This window comes from Oreochromis niloticus, linkage group LG10 (genome assembly GCF_001858045.2).
Source record: "Oreochromis niloticus isolate F11D_XX linkage group LG10, O_niloticus_UMD_NMBU, whole genome shotgun sequence".
Taxonomy (NCBI): Eukaryota; Metazoa; Chordata; class Actinopteri; order Cichliformes; family Cichlidae; genus Oreochromis; species Oreochromis niloticus.
Genome location: NC_031975.2, coordinates 17,986,520 through 18,010,824, shown reverse-complemented (window position 1 = coordinate 18,010,824; position 24,305 = coordinate 17,986,520). Strand labels below are relative to the sequence as shown.

At 39.7% G+C, this 24,305-nt stretch overlaps 3 protein-coding genes across 3 annotated transcripts; all 3 read right to left on the bottom strand.

The window, feature by feature from the left end:
* Positions 1-2,379: 2,379 nt before the first annotated feature.
* abhd11 (abhydrolase domain containing 11) lies at positions 2,380-9,590 on the bottom strand. Its single transcript, XM_005452674.4, has 6 exons — positions 9,328-9,590; positions 7,736-7,871; positions 7,204-7,377; positions 6,820-6,990; positions 5,858-6,039; positions 2,380-3,987 (listed from the first exon to the last, which is right to left on the bottom strand). The coding sequence occupies exons 1-6, from the start codon at positions 9,534-9,536 to the stop codon at positions 3,852-3,854; spliced, it is 1,008 nt and encodes a 335-aa protein (XP_005452731.1). The 5' UTR covers positions 9,537-9,590; the 3' UTR covers positions 2,380-3,851.
* Positions 9,591-17,192: 7,602 nt separating this feature from the next.
* On the bottom strand, positions 17,193-18,807 carry LOC100700473 (claudin-3-like). The gene has a single exon (XM_005452675.4). It carries the CDS (start codon positions 18,624-18,626, stop codon positions 17,976-17,978), a length of 651 nt encoding a protein of 216 aa, XP_005452732.1. The 5' UTR covers positions 18,627-18,807; the 3' UTR covers positions 17,193-17,975.
* A 2,418-nt stretch (positions 18,808-21,225) lies between these two features.
* On the bottom strand, positions 21,226-23,049 carry cldn3d (claudin 3d). The gene has a single exon (XM_005452676.4). The coding sequence runs from the start codon at positions 22,741-22,743 to the stop codon at positions 22,072-22,074; it is 672 nt and encodes a 223-aa protein (XP_005452733.1). The 5' UTR covers positions 22,744-23,049; the 3' UTR covers positions 21,226-22,071.
* Positions 23,050-24,305: the final 1,256 nt, after the last annotated feature.

The window sequence follows — 24,305 nt, the reverse complement described above, 5'->3', positions numbered from 1 at the left end:
TAGCATTTCCTTAACATTTTACCTTTTTATCATTGTCATCAGACAGTGAGCTTCTCTGACTCATAACGGACTCCTTTCATAAAGTTTTACAGCCTCTTACAGAGTAGACGTGGACAAACCGAGGCAAACAGCAGACTGACAGCCTACACTCACTACAGACGAACAACACTCAGAGTTGTTTGTCCTACAACGGCCGCTGGAGTCAGGATTTTGTGCTTGAACTGGGAGAGGTAAGAGAACAAAACTGTGCAAGCTACTGAGATTTAATGGTCAGATTTTACACACTGTACCTTTAAGGAAAAACCTACATGATCTGTGATGTAGGTTTAAGTAATTGCCTTCCTTGTTAAGTTATGAATTAACTGTGCTTAACCACATCTTTTGGAAAGCTGAGTTCAGGTTTACTAGCCACACCCGGGCCTGTTTACTGTCAGACCTGGTGAGTCAAGAAATCACTTAAAGGTCACAAAACAATCCAGAACATGTAAAGAACTGCAGGACTCAAATGCTTCAGTTGAGGTCAGCATTCACGAGTCAGCATTAACCCCCAAAAAGTTGATTCTGTTCATCTGGACGTAGAGGAACAGAATCAGGTTTTTGGGGATTTACTTACCTGGTTGATTGAGATTGCATCAAGACGAGTCAGCATTAAGAAAGAGTATGGGCAAAAACTGCATCCATGACCAAAAAGAACGCAAAGGCTTATCTCACATTTTCCAAGAAGCATCTCAACTTTTTTGGAAAATATTCAGTGGACTGATGCGACAAAGGCTGAACTTTGTGGAAGGTCTGAGTTCCGTTACATACGACATAAAACCAAGACAGCATTTCATAAAAATAACACCACACCAACAATCAGATGTGATGGTGGTAGTGTGGTATTGCTGCCTTAGGACCACAACAATTTGCTGTAATTGATGGAACCATGAATTCTGCTCTCTACCAGAAAGTCCTAAATGAGAATGTCCGAACATCAGGACGTGCCCTGAAGCTCAATTTGGTTATGCAGCAATACAACGATGCGAAACACATCAGCAAGTCCACCTTTGAATGGCTCAAAAACCCCCCAAAAATCTGCAAAATGAAAGTTTTGAATTGATTCAAGTCTGGACGTAAATCAGATTGAGATGTTTTGGCATCACCTTAAACTTCCATAATCAAAAACCTTCCGATTTGGCTGAATGAAAACAATTCTGCAAATAAGATTAGGCCAACCCTCACGTAAACTTTCATAGAGTGAAAAAAACTTTCATCCACATTCATCCTCCAGCTTCACTGTGTTTATGTTATGCTAACATAGTTGTGTCACTAGCGTTCACGTAGCACATCATTATATACCAGCTAGCCCAACTTCAGTAACCCTACAAACGTCACTGCTGTTTAGTGTTCTGTCTTTATTTATGTTGGCAGTGATAGCGGAGCTGTACTTTTACATTTTTTCAGAAATCTCTCACTCAGAACATGCTATGTCATGTTTAGGTAGAAACTAGCGAGCTAACTTCCTGCTAACTTCTCACTCTGTTAAATAAATTCTATTTTCATGGATGCCTGGATGTTAAACTTAATTCTTACATCTAGTAAAGCAGCAACGCTGATCATTTTATTAAAAATGAAAGAATTTAGACAGTTTTTAACTCTCAGTGATGCCGCAGTGTTCGTTTGACTTTGGGACCTGAAGCAGACGGAGATTTGGACCCAGATTACTCCGCGCCTTATGGTGCGGAAAATACGGTAAGTGTGACAAGAATTGGGAAGGGGACAAATACTGTTTCACAGCGCTGTATGAACATGTACTGCCACTTGATTTCTCAGTGAAGTTATTATCAAGTTGCAAAACGCCAAGACAGCAACAGTGAACTGGCTCAGCTTTGAGGCTCGACACAAACCTTTGAGCGACATCCATCATTTACAGTCTATACTTCTGTTCATTGTCAGCATGTTTGCTTTCTGCAATAAGAAAAAGAAAGAAAAAGGGCCAACTGTTTTTTTCCTGGTCATTTTATTGTATAATATATTTTCAACAATATATATTCCACATATATATGCATCTTCCACACATTTAAAATTTATATACATCTATGTCATTATCTAGAATGAATGCCATCATAATGGCAACATATTCAACAAACAGGGATGTATATAGCACAGTAAAGTCACACCTGATGACGAGAGAGAGAAGGCATGCTCAAAGTGAAACTCTATACAATCCTGAACAGATGGTTACAGTCTTCAAACAACTCGTAATGTTACTGAATAACTTGACAATATTTTTTTATACTGTTGCTGATGGAGAGCTCTGCTTTGTCATCCACTCATCCCACTGCAACAGTCCAGAAGCTTTAACAAGATCTGCATTTAAGTGGAAGTGCTAACCAACTATTAATATTGTGCAACAAGACAAAATCTGTCTTGTGGGTTAAAAGAGGAAGAAAGGGTGAGTCTCTACTAGCTGGAGCTTCACAAAAGAATCAACTAACTACTTAAGAAGAGTTTCACTCAACTTAATTCTGACCATTTAAACCTTTTTAGATGCCCGTAATGACAATGAAAGAACATAAAACACTGACTCTGGTAAACATCTAGGTGCTTGAACTTTTCTTGTGAGAAAATTCACACAGAACTGGCAACCCAGCTGCCAATCTAAACTCTACTAGATTATTATTGAAGAATAAAAGTTGTTTTTTCTTAATAAAGTTTTACAGAAATGTAAAAGGAGCTCTGGATAAAAGAGGCACGTATACAAATTAACAACACCCTGCTTATTCACACAATGGCAGTTTCACTACTATTACGATCACATAACAAGGTACAGTTGTACCTCATTGCAGCATATATTTGTGAGATACCCATACGCGCCTTATTTGTAGAGATAAATGAGATACAGACTGGTAAAACATTGTTTCATCAAAACACTATTTGGACTGACCACACACAAAGACACGACGACGTTACCGAGGCTTATCCCCAGACAGACAAAACAATAGCATAAGTGTGTAATAAGTAGTATATCCAGTTGTAACCTGAGACACTCAGGAAACAGTGCGATAATACTGTATGTGTGGTTTCTGCTCACCTTTCATAGATGCATGAGTTGGCTTAAAAAAACAGCCATCGCTCTCCGTGACCTTGAGTTTTGCAAAATGCAACTGACCTGTAAATCCTCGTGTTCGACACACAGCAGATACACAAACGAAGAGACGCGTTCTGCACCAAAAGCTGAATATATCACTATTATCAACAGTAAAATAAATTCCTATGACAAACCAACTGACCACATAAATCCTGTGCCACGTCCTCTGTGCCAAGCTCGAACTTCCTGATACATTTTTTGCTTAACACATTCATCACTTCTAAGATTTACAGTATTTGTTTCATTGCAGTGCTGTCACGACTTTCTACACTTCAGCGGTCCCAGACTGTCCTTCGCCTAAAGCCACTGGAAACAAACGAAGCACTGTGCAAATGAGAATTTCTTTGGATTAGTATACCGCCTCCAAAAACTGCCCCATTATGTTAAACTGGAGATTCTTTTGTTTCTATTATCTAAAAATCAACAAAAAAACAAACACACATCTAGAAACCAGCCAGTCTAATAACACTACATGTCTGGCAGAGAGGCTAAACAAAATAAAAGTTCACCTACAGTACATTACACTAAGTGCTATATTGTCAAAAGGTATTATCTGACTGTTGTATAAGGGTGAGTTTGGTCCAGTGTTGGCAAATACAAGCATCGTTAATAGTTACACTTGCTCCTGCTGAAGCTGCTGATTCGGCACCCTCAGTTTTTGACGAGCGGACGCTCACGGTGTCGAGCATAAAAAAAGTTCAGAGGCGTACACTGCAGGCAGCTAGGATTGAAGGAAGGAGATGATGGAGCTGATGAAATCTAAGGGTTTGTCTGCGTGAATCCAGTGGCTGGCATCTGGGATGTACTGGATATCTGCATTGGGGAACAGCCTCTGGATTTCTGGGTAATCGTCGGAGCTGGATCAGGAATGAACATGAGGAGGAGGAGGAAGAGGAGGGTGTTATAAGGAAGAGAGGCGGTGGTAAAAGTCATGAATATGCAACTGAAAAAGTGCTAAAGGAATATAAATGAAACCTGTTAATCGCTGGTATTCCGGTTCGTGTTTTGGGGTTATATATTGTTAAATGGTTTGTTTATTGTACACTATACAGTCGTTTTATTTCATGTATATTTACATATATAATACATATATAAATATATATAAGAATTTATATGAGTCACAATGGATTTCTAAGTCCTGCTCGTAGAGGGTAGACCTCTCTTTGGTTTTAGAAATATTATAATTCATCATGGCATAGACTCAACAAGTGCTTGAAACTTTAAGTACAGTACAGTGAACTCATTGTCATGTTCAAGAAACCTGTGTCAGATAATCTGAGCTTTGTGACATGATGCATTACCCTGCTGGAAGCAGCCATCAGAACATGGATACATTGTGGTTATAAAAGGATGAACGTGGACAGCAACAATACTCTGGTGCAAGAAATAATCCCCCACACCATTACACCACCGGCAACCAGGGAGAATGGATCCATGCTTTCATGTTGTTACGCCAAATTCTGAACCTACCATCCGAATGTCAGACCAGGCAACGTTTTTTCAAATCATCTGTTGCCCAATTTTGGTGAGCCTGTGTGAATTACAGCCTATCCGCTATAAAGTTTGATATGTTAAACAATACGAGATGTTCTTCTGCATAACTTAGTTGTAAAAACTGGTTGTTTGACTTACTGTTGCCTTACTATCAGCTCAAAGCAGTCTAGCCATTCTCCTCTGTATATAAAAGGACAGTCTTAATATATTTAGATATTTTTTGGTGTGATGTGCTTACTTCTAAGCTAAAGTCTTTCTGCTGCTCGCTTCACACAGCAGATGGATCCACATTTAGATTTTTTTTTCATTCTGGATGCCTTTCCTGAAGCAAACCCTGTCAGGGATAATCATGTGTTATTTTATTTGTCTAAAATCCATTACTGTGCCTTCTTCTGTCTGAATAATTACGACAACATTTTGCATTCCAGTTGTTTAAACCTGAGTTCAATACTGTTTTCTTGAGCCACACATGTGCTCACAGCCAGTGGCTTTCAAGTTCACTTACCTGTTACAGATTATGCATGTTAGCTAGTATAGCCAAAGTCCATTTAATACTAAGTCTCATCACTCTGCAGTCACTATCAGGCACTATATCTGGATTAGTTTAATTATTTAAATTTAAATTTAACGGTCAGCCGCACATTAAAAACTGCATTTACAACATTAGAATTAATAGTTAAACTGGATAAAAAAACAAAAACAAATAAAAAATTATAAAAGCTCTCTTCTCTCTGGAAGTTGTATTTCTGCAAACGTCTTTACTGTTGCAGAAAGTTCAACGTCTCTTATGTCTCATGTACAGCTTAAGGCTAAAGGAGATATAATAAACAGAAACACTCAACAGGAGCAGAAGAAAAGAAAAAAACATTCTGTTATTCAGTCTGTGGACTCTTGTTGTGATCATTGAGAGATTAATCCAGCATATAATAGATGTCGCATTACCTTTACACACAGTGCAAAACTGTTAAAGTTTTGGTATTTACGATAAGCTCAAGGTAACCTCTATCATTTTTAATTGGATTGTTTACATTTTTGTAATCAGAGAAACTGACTAAATGGTCAGTCCAAGCATCCCAGAATGATTTCGTGTCCACTTGCATTTGTTTTGTTAAATATTTTCCTATTTTCATAAATATACAAAATCTAAATACTTTAGCTTTAAATGTTATAACGTGAACCTTTTTCAGGAAATATTTTACCTGTTCAAAAAAGTTCACAATCTGTGTTTTATACCTGATATAAGCAGAGCTAGCTCCACCCAAAAACAGAGTAGGTCCCTCATAGCCGGTGTCAAAGTTGGGGAAACTCATGATGTCATCAAGGTGCGCTGAGATGGCCTCCAAGTTGACTCTCCAGGCGTAGTGTCCGTTCTGCTCCACCAGGTTAGTGAGAAGGAACTGACGCACTGAATGTTCCTGCGGAAGGAAACAGCAGTTTATTGAATAACGAGCTTAACTGTTAACTGCATAAACACCGTTTTTGCGAAGGGGCTGGTATGTAGTGAATCTACATAGATTTATTGAAATATATTAATATTTTACAGATGTAAATTATTAGTTTATAGTTTTATGGAAAACAGCTTTCCTCTTTTACTTTACTCACATTCCTCACTAACATCCTTCTCAGATGTGACAGGGAACTTTTCTTAAGAAGAAAAGCTCTTAAAAACCTTCTGGAGGCTTCTTGCTCAACATTAACACAAACAAAGAACTAGGCCTGCCTCTGTGACTAGAACACAGTATACTCGTCTTATGTCATCATAATCAATGCCATTATTGTGTCTCTCCAAGACTCTAAAATGGTAAGTGGCTTTGTTGTGGAACAATGCTGACCTCAAGTGGTCCAGCAGATCAGCTATTACAGATTTAATATCCATACAAAAACCCTTAACAAAACAGATAAATGACACTTCTGACAAACTAACAATTGTTTTTGGGGAAAAGGTTGGTTTTATTGGTTTATTTATTTAAAATACTGAGTGGTATCATATCAAAAAGCACTCACAATGAAGATAATAACCTACAACTAGTCTAGGTGGGAAAAACAAGCAAAACATTTAGTAAATGAAATAAAATAATAACACAGACTTAGAAAAAAAACATCTCTGAATACTAACATAATAATAGAAACGCAATACCATTTAATAACAACAATATAAGAAATTAAATTATAGAAGTGTAATGGATGATCCTGACCTTCACTAAACTGCGCAGTTGATCCTCAGCCATCCGCCTTGCAGTGGAACGAGGGATGTCTGTGGAGATCGTCATCTCCTGCATTGCTTGGATGTAATACCGGAAGTTGGTCCGTGTGCTGCTTTGAGCAGGACTGATGTCAACGACCACCAGCCTCTCCACTAAAGCAGGCTACAGAGACAGACAGACTGAGGTAAACAAGCAGGACAATGGAAGTAAAAAATGCCACTGTGGGAAAACCAGTAAGAAAATGGAAATTGCTAGGACAGGAGGATTATTAAGTTCATAGTTCATAGGAATGTACAGTGAAAAAGGTCAGGTGACATCCAGCGAGGGAATTGTACAATCATGATAAATTCATGGTGACATTTTGTGACCGCTGACCTGCGTCAAAGCGGTCGTCATGGCCGTTTTCCCACCCATGCTGTGGCCGATCAGGATGCACTTGTCGATATGGAGCTGGGCGAGGAGGTGTTTCAAATCATTCGCCATCGCCTCGTAGGTCAGCACGGGGTTGTGAGGGCTGTTGCCGTGGTTACGGGCATCTACTGTCAGCACCTAACTGGACAAAGGACAGTTAGGACACTTGGACTGGAGAAGAGGAGGCGAGAGAGCGGACACGCAGAATCAGCTCTTATGTCAGCTGTGTCTGTCTTGGGCCCAGCACGAACAAAGAATGTGTTGTGAACACGAGTTTCATCAAGGAAACACATGAGAGATTATCTGTGAGGGCAATTTCGCAACAGCACAGACTGCTGAGAAGTTGTATCAAATTACACACAACACACTGTCCACTGTACGTTCCCACACCTGCTTTTGTATGAAGACTATTAACAGGGTGCTTAAAGTGAACACATAAGTGGGAATGTTTTTGATGTCAAAACTGACAGGTCTGTTGTCTTCATCACTGCATTACCTTTCTGCCTGTGCGCTGCACCAAGGACTTTGCTATTGAGTGGAAGTTAGATTTACTGCCAAAGAGGCCGTGCAGAAACACCAGGGGAGTGCTCTCTCCCTTCCCATCGAAGACGTCGTAGGTCAAGTTGACAGGACTGAGGAGGGTGGGAAAGAAAAAAAACATTCATGTTTATTAGAAAAAACTCTATGGTTCCAGCTGTGCTAAGAATTGTGTTACTACTTAGACAGGAACTGCAATAAATCCAACAAATAAAACTCTTATTCAACTTTTAGGGAGTAGAAATGCTTAAAGTCACTTACAGGGCATTTTTCTTCTCTAATATTAAATCCCATTCAAACTGCCCTGTTAAAATAATTTATTTGATGGGAATTATTTTCCTGTCACCTACCTACTGGTACGACACAGGCAACCACACACATGTACAAATAAATTTAATACATTTACTCTTACATGCAAACATAGGATATCAATGTTAAACATGCTCTTATTTATTTGACTGTGACTTTAAACTGTTGTCATTACAATGTTAATAAGGGGAAGATGACTAATTACGTGACAACATGTACGAAGAGTTAATAGATTAAAACACTGACAGAAAATTGTGAGAAAAATAATACATTCAGGTTTTAATTGGACAATGAGACAAGGTGTTTGTGAGTTATTCCATCACTGACTCATCCTGTGATTGTTTGCTTGATTATTAATTTATTCAGTCTATAAAACATGAAAACGACACACTTTAAAGCCCCGCAGTGCCAGGCGACAGCTTTAATACATTTATTTCGTTAAACAGGAAGTCATCGTCCAGAGATAATCCATTCACAACGAGATAAATCAAAGATAGGCACTAAACATTTTAAGTCGACGAGCTGGAAACAGCAAATATTTGTCATGCTTGCTAGGAAAATATCACACAGTTAAAGCTAATTAAGCTGAGGTTTTCAATGTGTTTTTTATTTATTTTTATATCGAAAATATATCTGAAATGGAAATTTACTATATCTGCAGGCAGCTGCCTGTTTACCGGGCACACCTTGCTTAAATAATAATAAACCTCTTAGCACCTCTCAATATTCATATAATATTAAAGTAATTAAGGTAAAATCATTTGTATGTATGTAAATAAGTAACAAAACAAAGGTAAGATTAAGGGCTTATTACAACGATGTTAGCATTTATTTTAATCAGGCTTAGCATGACTGCTAAACTGCGGGCAATTCAGAAGGTATGTAGCATATAATAATCTAACTAGATAACAGCAAAGACTGTTTTATTTATCCCAACAATGTAAAATATAAAATAATAAAAGCTCAGATCTAAAATCCTGTTTGTGGTTGTGATGATAGTTGAGCTGCCCGTTATCCATGCAGCTAACATCTGAATGTCATTTACGTAAAACTGTGAAAGTAACGTTTAAAGACAAAAATTATATGACATGGCCAGACATTCCTTTGGTTATATAACTGTTTTAAACAGTTTTTCATTTTTATTTTATAGCAGAAACACCGGGCTGTCATATCTACCCAGAACCATGTCACAGACGTGACAGGCAGAGGGCATCTGTTAGCCGGGAAAGCTAGCACGGATACCTGGATGAGCTGGCTGACCGGACCGCGGGAGCCACCCCGCAAACATCCTGCTGTCCGGGGAATAAACGACACAGAGGCCGGCCGCTCAGCAGTCCTCTCTGAAGCAAGCGACACAAAGCACTCATGGCAGCATATGCTCCGTTACCAGGTAGTCGAAAAACAGCATGTGCGTCTCCACACGGCCACAGTGACAGCTGATGAGCGGGCATGCACAGAGCGGCCGGAGGTTGAAACTACAGGGAGAGGGCCTGGCTGTGCTGTGCGTAATGACGTAGGACGTAGCGGTTCTTTCCCCTGAAATTAGACTATCAGGCTATAAGCATGAGAAGCGCTATTTAGTTACTTTTCACATTCTACCATGTACAGTATTTTCGGGGGGTCTGTTTTGACCCAGGTCGAAAAGTAGGTACATATATGTATAGCTATAGGTGACTGTATGTATATACAATGCTTAACAAATTTACTAAACCATCTGAAAACCAAAAATTATATTGTTATTTATCAGGCAAATAAACTGATTTCACCTTTTTTTTTTTACCCAAATTTCAGCCAACTGAACCTCTGACTTCTGAGAAGTCAGAAAATAATCAAGTGTCCTAAAATATTTTTTCAAGTTCAGGAATCCGATAAAATAATCTAAATAAAAGAATAATGGGCTTTACTTTTTTTCCCAGATTTTTTTTGTAAAACAGTACGTTGGAAAGTTTCTGGAACAAACATTATATTTCAGAATTAAATGGAAAATCCATCCATCCATCCATCCATCCTTTTCCGCTTGTCTGGGGCCAGGTCGCGGGGGCAGCAGCCTAATGCTGGACTTACACTGTGCGATTTTTGGCCCATTTTGAGCCGATTTTTGAGTCGTGCGACCGTTTTGGTGATCGGCCCGAGTTTGGCCTTCATCGTGCGTCGTGCATCGTGTAGTATACATGGGGTAACGAGAAGCGATTAACACCTCACGACCAGCTCCCGATCATCAATCGCTTGGTCGGGAGGGTGTCACCGCAGCCGCTCACACTGCGCACGCGCAAACACATAAACCTCGGTGAAAAAGACGAGTAGCACAGCAGTGCAGCGTGTGATCTGGACACAAGCGATGGAGGCACTTGTAGAACTTTGGAAAGCTCATCCGAGCCTTTTCGATGTGCCCTCACAAAATTATCACGACCACAACAACCGTGAAAATAGTTGGATTTACATTGCTGCTCAATCACAGCTGCCTGATCAATGTTTTTCATTAGCAATTTAGCAAAGTTGATGGTGGTGGTGTGCGTGTCAGTGTGAGTGAAAGACAGAGAGGGAGAGCGAGTGACAGATTTTCTGTTATAACCTTCATTTTATGGACGCACAGTGTGAGCACTCAGGTCGCATCAGAGCATCGGGCCGTATAGTGTGAGACCCTGCATCGTGACCGATGAACTTCTAACCCCTGCGAGTCAATCGTACAGTTTGAGCAGAAGCTGAATAACGCGACTGAAAAAATCGCACAGTGTATGCCCAGCATAAGCAGAGAAGCCCAGACCTCCCTCTCCCCAGCCATCTCCTTTATCTCCTCTGGGACATGCCGGGAACACCTCACCCACGAGGCGCCAGGGGGCATCCTTGTCAGATGCCCAAACCACCTCAACCGGATCCTTTCGATATAGAGGAGCAGCATCTCTACTCTGAGCCCTTTCCGGATGGCTAAGCTTCTCATCCTATCTCTAAGGGAGATGCCAGCCCATTTCTGCCACTTGTATCCGCAGTCTCGTTCTTTCAGTCACTCTCCACAGCTCATGACCATAGGAGAGGGTAAGGACGTAGATCGACTGGTAAATTGAGAGCTTCGCTTTTACACTCAACTCTCTCTTCACCACAACAGGTTGACCAGCAATAAAATTGAAAAAGCATTAAATTACAGAAAAGCAAACCACTAATGCAACAATCGACACACATATACACAAATTGCGTCGTTAAGCCACTAGGTGACGCCAGAGTTCATACTTTGGGCTACAGTAGCTCATCGCCAACTTAATGATTTTCTTGAAGAATTCCTTAAAATCCAATCTGTGAGTGCAAATCCTTTAGTAACTCAACAAGTCATTGTTGAGTTACATTGTCTTAGGAGGAACATTTACTGAAGACAAGTAAATCTGTAGAGATCAAAGAGGTGACTTTCTTGTTTGTGGACATGTCTCTCACCAGACTGCTCCATCATCATGTGTGACTTTATATTGTTGTGATAGTCAATGAAATGCATCGTAAGGATGTTTTCACCAGAGCCAAAAAAGCAGTTTGTGGGTTTTTTAGTTCTGAAAGTTATTGGATCTTTGGTTTGGGTCTTTGATTTGTGTCATATTGTCTTTGTCGTGTCCTGCTTTCTCAATCTGGTTTAGTTTTTCATTAGTGAAGTTAGGTTTTGTCTTTATGCGTCTACATCATGTTCAGGAACCCAAAAACAAACCACGAGAGCTCTTGGAGCCTGGCTGCATCTATAAACATTGATTGCTATGGGAGCTGTGTCTTGTGGGATAAAGCATGCCGCCAGCTGTCGCCGTAGTGATGGTGTGAGAGCGAGGCCCTGGGAGAGCTTGTGGTGCACCCTGAGGGAGAGAAGAAAAGGGAAGTGGCAGACGTGCATCTTTTCACCATTGTCATGACACTGTGTTTTCACACAGAAAAAATGGAAAACAACCAAACTTAGGGTAATAATTAGTAAATGAATAGTTAAAGCATTTTCCTTTATTCTCAACTTCTTTCTTCATAGTTCCTGCACATAAACACATAAAGGTTATATAACTAGTGACATTTCTTTGTTCTACTTTTTCAGCTGTCACAGAAACGATGAAATGGCAACATTCAGTCTTGTGATGGAAGTAAATGTAAGAGTGCTTCCCTACTTTGATAACCAAATGAATGATTTTAATCTCTGGCAAGCATGTCACTTCACTTCCCACATGGCACAATGTGTTTTGTATTTTTCGATCCGGAGCAGAAAACCTAAAGAACTAATGTTCTAAAGAGTTATTAGTTAAAACAATAGTTCTCTTAATGCTTAAATTGTGATATTATATTCGGCAAGTGTTTTATTGACAAAAAGGTAATAAAATAGAAATAGTTGAAACATTTGAAACATGGTTTGAAACATTTTTAGGAAGACTTTTTAGCTGGTTTCCATAAGCTGAATTTCATCAAATGCATCAGTGAGGCATGCACGGACCGTGCACCGGTCCGTCGTGGTGAAGAGGGAGCTGAGTGTAAAAGCGAAGCTCTCAATTTACCGGTCGATCTACATCCCTACCCTCACCTATGGCCACGAGCTGTGGGTAGTGACCGAAAGAACGAGATCGCGGATACAAGCGGCAGAAATGAGCTTCCTCCGAAGGGTGGCTGGCCTCTCCCTTAGAGATAGGGTGAGAAGTTCGGCCATCCGGGAGGGGCTCAGAGTAGAGCCGCTGCTCCTCCACATCGAAAGGAGCCAGTTGAGGTCGTTCGGGCATCTGACAAGGATGCCTCCTGGGCGCCTCCTGGGTGAGGTGTTCCCGGCATGTCCCACCGGGAGGAGGCCCCGGGGCAGACCCAGGACACGTTGGAGAGATTATATCTCTCGGCTGGCCTGGGAACGCCTTGGTGTTCCCCCGGATAAGCTGGAGGAGGTGGCTGGGGAGAGGGAGGTCTGGGCTTCTCTGCTTAGGCTGCTGCCCCCGCGACCCGGCCTCGGATAAAGCGGATGAAGATGGATGGATGGATGGATGGCATCAGTGAGGTGTGCTGTCTAGGTCACAGAGCAACCTTTAAAATGTTTAAAACTGCAGGATGGGGCTTTAGCGCAGGGAAACAAGCCTGCTAAGAATTTCTGTGACACGTTGCTGATGTGAAGCAACCTATAATGTCTTTTTTGGAACTTAATGTTACACTTAACGCCAAACAAATCTGTCAGGAACCCAAATGCAGGACACAAAAGAGATAGGAGTTGACTCAAAAGCTGTTGAAGCAGTCCAAGAAATTCAAAGTCCAAAAAGTAAAAGGCAAACTGACTCGTGAGCAAACAAAGAACATAAAGTGCAGGTTTACAAAAACTGAGGCAAGGTGGACGACAGCACATACAAGATGAGATCATAAGAGGGCAGTGCAGTGAACTATCTGGCCTGTAAGAAAATGGATAGGTGGACATACTAAGAGCTATTTCGAAGAATCGGGAACAGGTTTGTATTGAGAAACTGGAGAAACTATGAACAAGAAATATGAAAAGACAAGTGAGCACAAAAATAAGAGAGGAAGCGGTTGACTAAAAGCAGAGACAAATGCATGTAAACTTGACATAGATAAGATACAAGGTGTAAGGGTATGAAAGCAAGACAAGAGATATAAAAAAATCAACACTAACAAAAAGCCATGAAATAAGTTGCTATTTTAGTCTTTTACTACAATGATTCACAGGATGCATGACAAATATAAAAGGTTTATTAACTCCCAAAGTCATAAAAGTTAAAATCCAGATAAGGGAACTATCTTGATGGCTTTGGAGAGGAAAGGAACGGTAATATATAACATCCGGACAATCACTCATTGCTGTCAACATCTAGGATCAAAGTCTCCCTCATTCGAGCAGCAAAACATTCAACAGACAGCAAAAGCTCAACTAGAACATTTGGTAAGGGTGGGGACTTGGGTCAAGATCTTGGCTTCATCTCTGGGACACAATTATATATGCAGATTATACTTGATCTGCTTCATGCAACTTTGCATTCCATCTAATAAGAGGTTAAAGAACCTGAGCCTTTTTTTTCAGAGATTTTGTTTGAGTTCCCAGTTGGACCTTATGATTATTGTTCTGTTTGTAAGAAATTGACTACCTGTCAGTTTCATGTGTCTCTGCTGTAAAGGGAACCTGACATTCAATTATGTAAGCAGTGATATTAGGTGACGGAAAAAACAATGGCACATCCTCTTTGTATTTGTTGTCACAATATCGAATGACTCCATCTTCTCTCTCTTCTCTTTTTTTGCCCTGTCATACTTCTCTATTTCTTATTTGTCATTTTTTTATACATTAAACCTTTAGAGTATATAAAATAGGTTTAGGTATTATCTTAAAAAACAAAACAAACCTACACGTGAAAAACAACAACTTTCAATCCACTTGTTTTTAAAGCTTTCTTTATGTGTGGAAATAGATGGATAAATAGATAAATAGATTGAATAGAAAAAAGTGTGAAGGCCTGGATTTAGCATTATAGGGTATGTGGGATTTTTTGATGCCTGAAGTCACCATATGTGTATGCAAGGATGGTCATAAGGCATCAGCCAGCACAGCGCCCTATGATATCTCTGAGTGAAAAAAGACTGAATGAGAAGTGGAAGCTGTGGACTGCTTTCCACAGACACTAACACCTGCCAATATGTGCTAGTTAACATACAAACAATAGCATGATTTCATTCACCAGTGATTGGGGCGATCGTGGCTCAAGAGTTGGGAGTTCGCCTTGTAATCGGAAGGTTGTCGGATCGATCCCCGGCTTGGACAGTCTCGGTCGTTGTGTCCTTGGGCAAGACACTTCACCCGTTGCCTACTGGTTGTGGTCAGAGGGCCTGGTGGCGCCAGTTTCCGGCAGCCTCGCCTCTATCAGTGCGTCCCAGGATGGCTGTGGCTACAATGTAGCTTGCCATCACCAATGGGTGAATGACTGGATATGTAAAGCTTTGGGGTCCTTAGGGACTAGTAAAGCGCTATAGAAATACAGGCTGTTTATTTAGAAAAAGAAACTTTGAATGGGGTGTTACTTAAATTATTTACAGAATCCATATATAAATCACATAAGCCACATTATAGTCCACAGATTGCATTTAAAACGGTCTAAAAAGTGACAACCTGTCAGATTCAATTTAGCGATTAGATCTAACAAAATTGAAGCGCAGCAGACCTCTGTTCTTGCAAAGTTGTGTCAGAGGTAGGAGTGGTTTGAGAACAGTTCTGCATTGTTGAATTTTGAGCGCCAACATGGGGTTTTGTGCCATGTAGATAGACGAAGAGGGCAAACATCCAGACCACAAATATTGTTGAAATTTAAGCCCTAATATAGAGCAAATGAAAGAGATTTCACATGATTAGCATGCACTAATTCTGATGAGATGCTTCTACTTGCCTAATAAATGACATTCTTACATTGATTGTTATCAGATAATTAGTGAAACATCTTTGGAAAAAAAAACGACAATTCTCTGACATAAGGGATTGTAGTCTGTGCAATGCAGTCAATAAGATACACTGACATTCATTGCCGAGCTGAAAATATAAGGTAAACTGGTTTTAATCACAGATGTTTTCTTTTTAAGCCTGGATTTTGATAATGAAATTAAAATGGAGCTGTTTTATTATCTTGTTTTATAGAGAAAAAAAAGATTACCACTTATTAGGAGAATTGTTGCAGATATTTTTTCTCCTCTTTTCTCCTTCTTCTTTTTTCTTCTGAAAAATCCAGTTATTGACCCACCCCATATCCTTTAAGATTAATGGACCAGTATAAAGAACACATGTGTGTGGCTTGTGAGTAAAAACTGGAGAACTGTTAACTGTTAAAGTAGGTTTGTTCCTTTTATTTCAGATACAGAAAGTGTAAAAACTATGAAACATGACATGGTTCAAAGATGTGATGCTCAAAAATGACCCTCCAGCATTTACTGACGCTGAACGAAAGAAAAACAATATGTGAAATTAAAATGCAAAGAAACGCTGGAATTGCACTGATTGCACTGACACATTCAGTAAATAACTTTATTTTGTGTATTCTTTGAAGCTACACAGAGTGAACAGCCACTGCTAATTACAGTGTTCTAAAAAGACAGTTTAAAAGTTAAAACCAGGCTTGGCGCCAATATCCTACTGTGTAAAGGTCACAGGCCAGGTGCCTGTGTTTTATTCTCTCTTTCTGTTCCTCCCTGAACCCTGCCACACCCAAGTGTTACAAAGGTCTCCCAATAAACCAAAAGAGAGATCCAACACAGCTGCTGGCTAAACAAAGTAACCGAACGGAAACCAAACCTGATCTTCAGCCATCGTTTGCTTTGGTGGCACATGCTTTGTAATCTGTCCCCTATATATGTGTGTGTATATGTATATATATCTATATATATGTATATATATATATCTATATATATATATATATATATATATATATTACCCGTGGTAATCGGAGCACTAGGTGCGGTGACTCCCAAGCTAGGCGAGTGGCTCCAGCAGATCCCGGGAACAACATCGGAGATCTCTGTCCAGAAGAGCGCAGTCCTGGGAACAGCTAAGATACTGCGCAGGACCCTCAAGCTCCCAGGCCTCTGGTAGAGGACCCGAGCTTGAAGGATAAAAACCGCCCGTAGGGGCGTGCTGGGTGTTTATGTATATATGTATATATAGATATATATTCTAAAATAAAGGAGTCAAGGTTTTTGCTTTAGCAAAGAAGAATTTTATTGAAACTATTATTATTATTATTTTGTTAATTTTCAACACATTTGAATTTACAATGGCAATATAGAACAGCAAATTAAGCATGTACACATATTTGAACAATTCCACTCACTTAAGAAATGACCCCCCCCCCCCACCCCACCCCCACACAGAAACTGCACAAACCAACCAAGCAAATAAACAACAACACCAACCAGTATCTGTGAAATACAAACACATATGTACTTTGCAAACTGTTGTGGTGTTACAAACATAAATATATTTTAAAGGGGACCTTTGGTTACATACTTTTTAAAAGGGTCTAAACATGGGATTCTTGGAGCATCACGCACACATATATATACACTAAAGAGGTTCTTGGTTATATGCTTGACAAAAAAGGGACCAAACATGGATTATAATCTATTCAAAAATGTAAAAAAAATCATTGAGAAAAATTTGTGACTAACGCACATAATCAACTTCCAGAAACTAAAAAAATAAAAGAAAGGAGCATAGTTTAGAACATATTTGAACATTTTGAAATACATTTTAAACAGATGAATATACAGACATTTGAAAAAAAGTTATCCTCACATGAAAAACTCTTTTCTATTTGCACACACAGTGAAACTGTGAAAAGGAAGACCAAGTTTCACCTGGGGCAATATTGGATCTATCTGTAGTTTCAGTCTCAGCAGAAACTCTCTTAAGCAAATATTACAGGTCATGCAAAACACACGCACACACGAACACATTGAACAATCACACCAACCAAATGCATGTAAAATGAGAGCTGACTCTTCCTGGTCATTGTCAGCGAAATGACAGATCACATTTTAACAGCAGGTTTCAGTGAAACACAACACCACGCAACCAGCCAAGAGCTAACAAGAGGACGACACACAGGTGTTTTCAAATTCACATAATGCCAAGAGTTTAGTAGAAATATTTTCCCAGTTAAAAATCTTAAAAGAATAAATTTATTTGTTTAAGCTCCCATGTTCAAGCACTGAAAAATCTAAGTCTATTTTTTTAAGCGAGACAAAAGGATGTGAATAAACATATCAGCTAAAAGCAAAGAAAAAGATTAATATTTGTACTGCATCTTCATCTCGGAGTCTTTCAGTCGGATTCACGCTGTGGTTTCAGGTAACAATGAGTAACACGCATACAGACAAAAACACACACAAAAACAATTTTCCTTTCATCCTTCAGCATTCATTCAGACGTAGTCTTTCTTGTCGTATCCTGTACCTGCACTAATGCTGCGTGGAGCCGAGTACCCCATCCTGGGTGGCAGATATTTCTTTTCTTTCGGTGGGCAGCTAGTGCACAACATCGCCCCTCCGATCAGGAACACTCCGGCTGCAGCCCAGCCTATGTACAGTGACGCTCCTATCTCCCTCCTTTGAGCGCTGATCACAAGAGGGTTGTAAAAATCAGTGATGATAACTTGGGCAGTCCAAGAAACAGGGATGAGAACCAAGAGGCCACTGAGGATGAAGAAGACTCCAGCAATGATCATCACTTTGGCTTTGCTTCCTTCCTCTTCAATGCAGTTGGTGCACTTGGCGCCGACTATGGAGATCATGACACCCAGCACTCCGAGTATAATGGCAATAACCATCATTGCTCTGGACGCCTGCAGTTCCGGGGACAAGGCCAACAACGAGTCGTAGACCTTGCACTGCATTTGACCTGTACTCTGGGTGACACAGTTCATCCACAAACCCTCCTGGATGATCTGAGCAGTGACAATGTTAGCTCCAACAAATGCACTCACCTTCCACATTGGTAGGGCACATGATAATATGGCTATAAGAAAACCAATGACTCCAAAGGCAATGCCCACGATCTCCATACCCATCGACATGTTCGCACTCGTGTGTGGTGACAGAACGAAATGTAAAAAGCAAGTCCACAGTGTCCAACAAACGGAGTCCCTCAGGTGAGTCTTTGGTGAAAAGGATTCTGCTTTACTGTCAGGTGCTTGTTGAAGTGTGAGCAGCTGTATGAGGGTGTGGCGTAGCTTTAGGATGCTGCTACAGAAACAAGATATCTTTATACCTCAAGAGAACAAGGAGGAGTCCTCTGGTGTTGATGTCACCGAGAGGCTGTCTTCACATACACACAGAACAAATACACACATGTGAACATACAGTGGAGGAGGGGAGCTTGAAGCAGAGCAAGAGAGCAGTGATGTGATGGAGGCAAGGTGTGGCCGTGGTTTGTGGGGGATGGGCAAAGGTAGTTCTCTCTTAAATTCCAAGAACTATGTAAAACATTTCACCTGTTTTCTCCCAGGAACTGATTCCACCATCATGTGGGTGGACTCACACATCCCTTCATACACATCACTACCAAGCAGTTATCTGCACAGTCTTTTACACAAACACATCACACTTCATTCATCAAGTTACTTTTGCAAAATGCTCAGTCTTTTGTACAAACCACTGTCGTTGTTGCACTTTTCTATAGCACTGTCTTGTGTCTGTATCATTCTGTTCTGTCTGGTGTTACACTGCCTTTGCTTTTTTTTATGTTTTGTTGCAGTTTTTGCACACTTGCACTCAATCTACTCCTGTGTTGATTGTCTGTTATATGTTATATGTAGCACCGTGGTTGTGGAGGACCGTCGTCTCGTTTCACTGTGTATTGTACGGCTGCACATGGTTGGACTGACAATAAAGCCACTTGACTTGACTTGATGTGGGTGATTAAACTGTGATTGTACAAAGTAAACATGAAAAAGACACCAAAATGAGGCACTTGACCTTCTAATTCCCTGCATATGAATGAATGAAAAAAAAAGAGCATAAAAAAGTTACTGGCTAACTGTAAATGCTACTTTGCATTAAGCGATTAACATTAAGGAGCAAAAAAAAAAATCCTTTGACCTCAGGCTACTTCAAAAGCTTTGTTGTGAATCAGAAACTTAACCATGGTGAAAAATAACCCTCAGGTAATTATTTTGTTACTCCCTGGTTTCATTCATTCAGACTTTTAACGACAGTCAGGATTTAGGGTCTGGAAAACAATCCCAGAGCTTTTCTGAGAACCGGAATAACTGCATCAAGAACAAATATGAAGAGAGAGAAAACACAACAGTGCTGTTGTCTGACACCCTAAGCATACAGAGAGAGCGTGACCTTCTCAGTATCGGTTAGACTCTGACCAATCATTTCCCTGAAACACACACGTGTCCACCAAAGAAAAAGTGAGCCACAAAACTGAGTTTTTTACATTCTCAAAATACTACATTTCTCCCTATCACTTAATTATAATAATTCAGCAAACAATTTATAGAATGAGTTCTGAAAAAGTATTATTTAAAAAACAAAAGAAGATAATGAAATGAACCCCCCTATGATTGAAATTTTAGCGGACCCCAAACTTTTGAGTGGAACTATGTGCTGTAATGTGATCTATATGGGTTTTAATGCATGTTAGGAAAGTAGACTCATTAAATTCTTTTAAGAATTTTAAAATCTTTGGTAATTCACATAATAATTTATCCTGGTTATGGAAACTAAAACTTTTCTTTCAAATGCACAGCTCAAGATAACAAGCTCAGTGACTTAACGTTTCTGCTGTACACACAACTGCATGTCAACAATATGCTGTCATAAACCAAAATAGGGCTCAAACATATAAAAACAAGACTGAAAAACATAAGGGAGCCTGTTTGCAGTTTCATCATGAACATCGGGATCAGATGTTTATGTATTACATCATCTCTTCATGAATGACAACTGCTATTATAACAGCTAACACCTGTGTTACCAAAAACAAATGCATGAGCATAAGCAGAACTGCGGCTGTTTCCCCCCCCCAGTAATTTAAGATAAAGATCTCCACCAAACAAATAGAAGAATACATGCCGATGGTGTTTCTATTACTGCATTACACCTTAGATGAGCCACATTTACTCTCCTCACACGTTTGCAGATTCAGATTAACGTTGGTATTTTCTTTAATACTTATTTAATGGGAATAGATTTATTTATCTATGGCCTTTATGTCTCATTAACAAGGAGTTTCAGTAGTTCCAATAAAAGCATTTCCTGGATGTTGAAAGTTTACTCAGTGCGCTGATGAGCAGAGTCAGTCATGTGCTGTAATGGCGCAGCACAGGGTGGCTGCTCACATGCTAAAGGTCAGGATAATTTGACTATTCAAACCAGGAAAAAGTTGGTATCTGTGAAGGCACTGAATCAGACAGCAAACAGAAGGGACATTTTCCCAAATGACATCAGATTTCATGCGTGAGTTTCAGAAGAAACTCTGATGAATGTGTAATGAACTTGGTACATTTATTTATGTGACCTGTTGTGCTTTACTTAAAAAATGTTGTTAAAATGTTGTCCAGTGGATTACGTATTACTCTTGGTTTCTTCTTCTTTCTACAGAATTTAGAAACCTGTTTACATGCACTCTTGTAGACCATTAATCAATCAATGTTAAACCAGTAGTTACTTGTAATTACTTTATTAACCTAAAGTATTTTAATCAAGTCAGATTCCAAAATAAAACATTTGTATTTATGGAGTCAAGTGCATTATAAAAGTTGTCAGATAATATTAAGATTTTTTGTCAAACACACAAAGGTGAATACATAGAAATGAAGGACATTAAGTAAAGTACAATACATGAAAGTTTGTAAAATTTAAAAACGGTAGGAATACAGAAACACCAAATGATAAAATATGGAAGAATGAACAAATAAAATTACTTACATGTCATTCTAATAAATCATACATTTGCCACCCTTTTGACCTTCGTTTGAAGCCGAGGGTGAGCTCCACTTTGCTCAGCTGCTGTTTCACATCTGTGACTCAGCATGTCTGTTTTGTAAGAATGTCAAAAAAATCATCACATGAAACTTATTCCAGTTACAGTGTCTGTCTGCTTTGAATCTATGATAGTTTGTATATACAAAGTCATTAGCACATTGATCATTAGAATAACGACTGTCCACAACAGACACTAATGTTATTAATGTTATATTGTGAATAAATATATATAATATTTTTTTCTCTGCAAATGTTTCTTCACTGTGCTGTGACAAAGAATCACATCCTTTGCCATAACTGATCATGATCACAATTTCAATCTGCTCAGTTAGACTAAATATAGAGAATATGTAAACATTGTCCTAAAGAAACTGCAAATTCAGTGTCAAGACTATATAGACATTCCTGTCATCCTAAATATTGATAGAATTCCGTACACCATAACATTTGTATCTGTTTAACTAGATTTTTATAAAAATAGCATACAATCCCCTCCAATCCTCTTTAGTTTTTGTCCTTTTCCACTCACACATAGTCCCTTCTAGTATAGGAGCTTTGAGCTGCTGACATCGGAGCGGCTGAGTATGCTGCACGACTCTGGGGCTGTATGTTATACTTCAGTGGTTTGTCTTCCTTTGGAGGGCAACTGCAGCAGAGGATAGCTCCCCCAGTCACCAGCAGGGCTGAGGCAGCCCATCCCACATACAGTGATGCCCCGATCTCCATCTTCTGCCCAGCAGGGACGATTGGACTGTAGAACTCAGCTACGATGGTGTTTGCTGACCAGGAAACAGGCACTAGTTGAGCCAGACCTGCTATGATGAACGCCACTCCAGAAGAGATCATCACCTTGGCTTTAACCCCATCCTCCTCGATACAGTTGGTGCACTTGGCTCCCACCATGGCAATGAGGAGAGCAATCAACCCCACTAGGATGGCAACAACTGTGAGTGCCCTGGCAGCCTGGAGGTCCTGAGGTAAAGCCAGCATCGAGTCGTAGATTTTACATTGCATCTGGCCCGTGCTCTGGACCACACAACTCATCCACAGACCCTCCCAGTACACCTGAGCAGTTACAATGTTGGCGCCAATAAAGGCCGAGACCCTCCACATTGGAAGGGCACAGCTGGTCACAGTGAGAGCCCACCCCAACACTGCCAGGGTGATGCCAGCCAGCTCAAGTCCAAAAGATGCCATGGTGCAACCACGCAGTCCTTTTTTATATTTTCTCTCCCTTTGTTTCAAGACAAGATAAAGTTTTTTCTCCCTTCTTATTTTCTTAAGTTCCTTTTCCTTGTGTTTGCTTCAGTGACTATCTCAAGCCTTTGTTATTTGGTCCTTTAATTTCCTCTTTTCTGCACCTCTCTCCAAAAGGTACGCCCTTTTCTGAAGCTGTAGTCACTGTAGCTCCTGCTGAATCCACTCAGTGTACTTTCTCCAGGGAGTTTCTGCACCATGTATTTGTCCGTTCTTGAGCAGCCGTTGACCCTTATCAGTGTACCTTTTTATTCTAAACTGGTCAGACCCACCTAGGGGATGACATCACTCGTCAAACTAAGCCAATCAGGTGAGTCCTGCGCATTGGCCTCGTTTATCGCCTGGGTGTGTTGGCACTCGTTTGTGTGCTTTTTCAAATGAAGAGTGTTTTCATGGTTTAACCTTTTGCCCCTGGTAGCTCTAGGTGTGCCTGTTTTATTGCTGTTAATAGATAATGAGTGGCCAGGACAGACCTTGTTATGCAGTTGATAAGTGACCACACAGGACCGCATGCTTTCTAAAAGATTTGTATGTAAGCGTTAGGATACATAAAGTGTGTGTGTACACAGAGTGGGAGAGACAGAGGAATAAAAAGAATCTGCACAGATTATTATATTTGACTTGATGTTATTTATTTTTTCCATTTCCAGTTTTCTGTGTCACATTTTTATAGCCGCAACTGACACACATTTTTACAGTTTTAATACCAGTAACGTGTACCACAGTAGTTCCCGCAGGGTTAGAAATTCATAACTAGTTTCGCAGTAAAACTGAGTTAATGTCAAACTAGAAGTGGAAAGAATACACTATATAGCTGTGTTACGATGCCTCGTGTGAACCTAATAGGTTGCTGTAAATTCTACTACTGAATGCTAGTCAGTTTCTACCAACAAGTTAATACTAGTACTATACATAGAAAAAAATTGTCCGGCTGTAATTACATTCACAGTAATTAAAGTTACAGAAATTTTTTTTAAAGGACACGATTTATACAGTGCCAAATCACAACATCAGTTGGCTCAAGGCACTTTATTGTGTATGGGAGCCAATGAAGGGAAGCCAATATAGGAGAAATATGCTCTCTCTTTCTAGTCCCTGACAATACTCTTGCTGCAGCATTTTGGATTAACTGAAGCCTTACAGTAGTTATTGTAAATTTAATTAATGGTTATTTACTGTAATCTAATTTGCAATAATTTTTTTTTACTGCATTTGTATGTACAGTATTTGCAGCATATATTCATTTATAGTATTTTAATTTTCTATTTTATTTTACTGTATTTTAAATTATTGCACTGTTAATGTGTTTATTTTGTAATGTTGCAGGATTAACATAGTTTGTCAAAACTGTCAAGACAGTTGAGCACTGTTAATCACATCTAACCCCCATCCCCTCAAAAAATTAGTCGTGAATGCCTTTAAAAAATGAATTTTAATTGTTGAAAGCACAAATTACAAGTGTGTATATACTTTAACCATTATGGTTAAAACTAAAAGGCAAC

Bases quoted from the DNA above. Each gene is read 5' to 3' on its own strand.
- cldn3d (XM_005452676.4), bottom strand. From the start codon at position 22,743: ATGGCATCTTTTGGACTTGAGCTGGCTGGCATCACCCTGGCAGTGTTG.
- LOC100700473 (XM_005452675.4), bottom strand. From the start codon at position 18,626: ATGTCGATGGGTATGGAGATCGTGGGCATTGCCTTTGGAGTCATTGGT.
- abhd11 (XM_005452674.4), bottom strand. From the start codon at position 9,536: ATGCCCGCTCATCAGCTGTCACTGTGGCCGTGTGGAGACGCACATGCT. The intron at 7,872-9,327 runs GTATCCGTGCTA...CACCCTCCTCAG, and splicing joins CGGTCAGCCAGCTCATCCAG to TCCTGTCAACTTGACCTACG. The intron at 6,040-6,819 runs GTCAGGATCATC...TTCCTTCCGCAG, and splicing joins AACTGCGCAGTTTAGTGAAG to GAACATTCAGTGCGTCAGTT.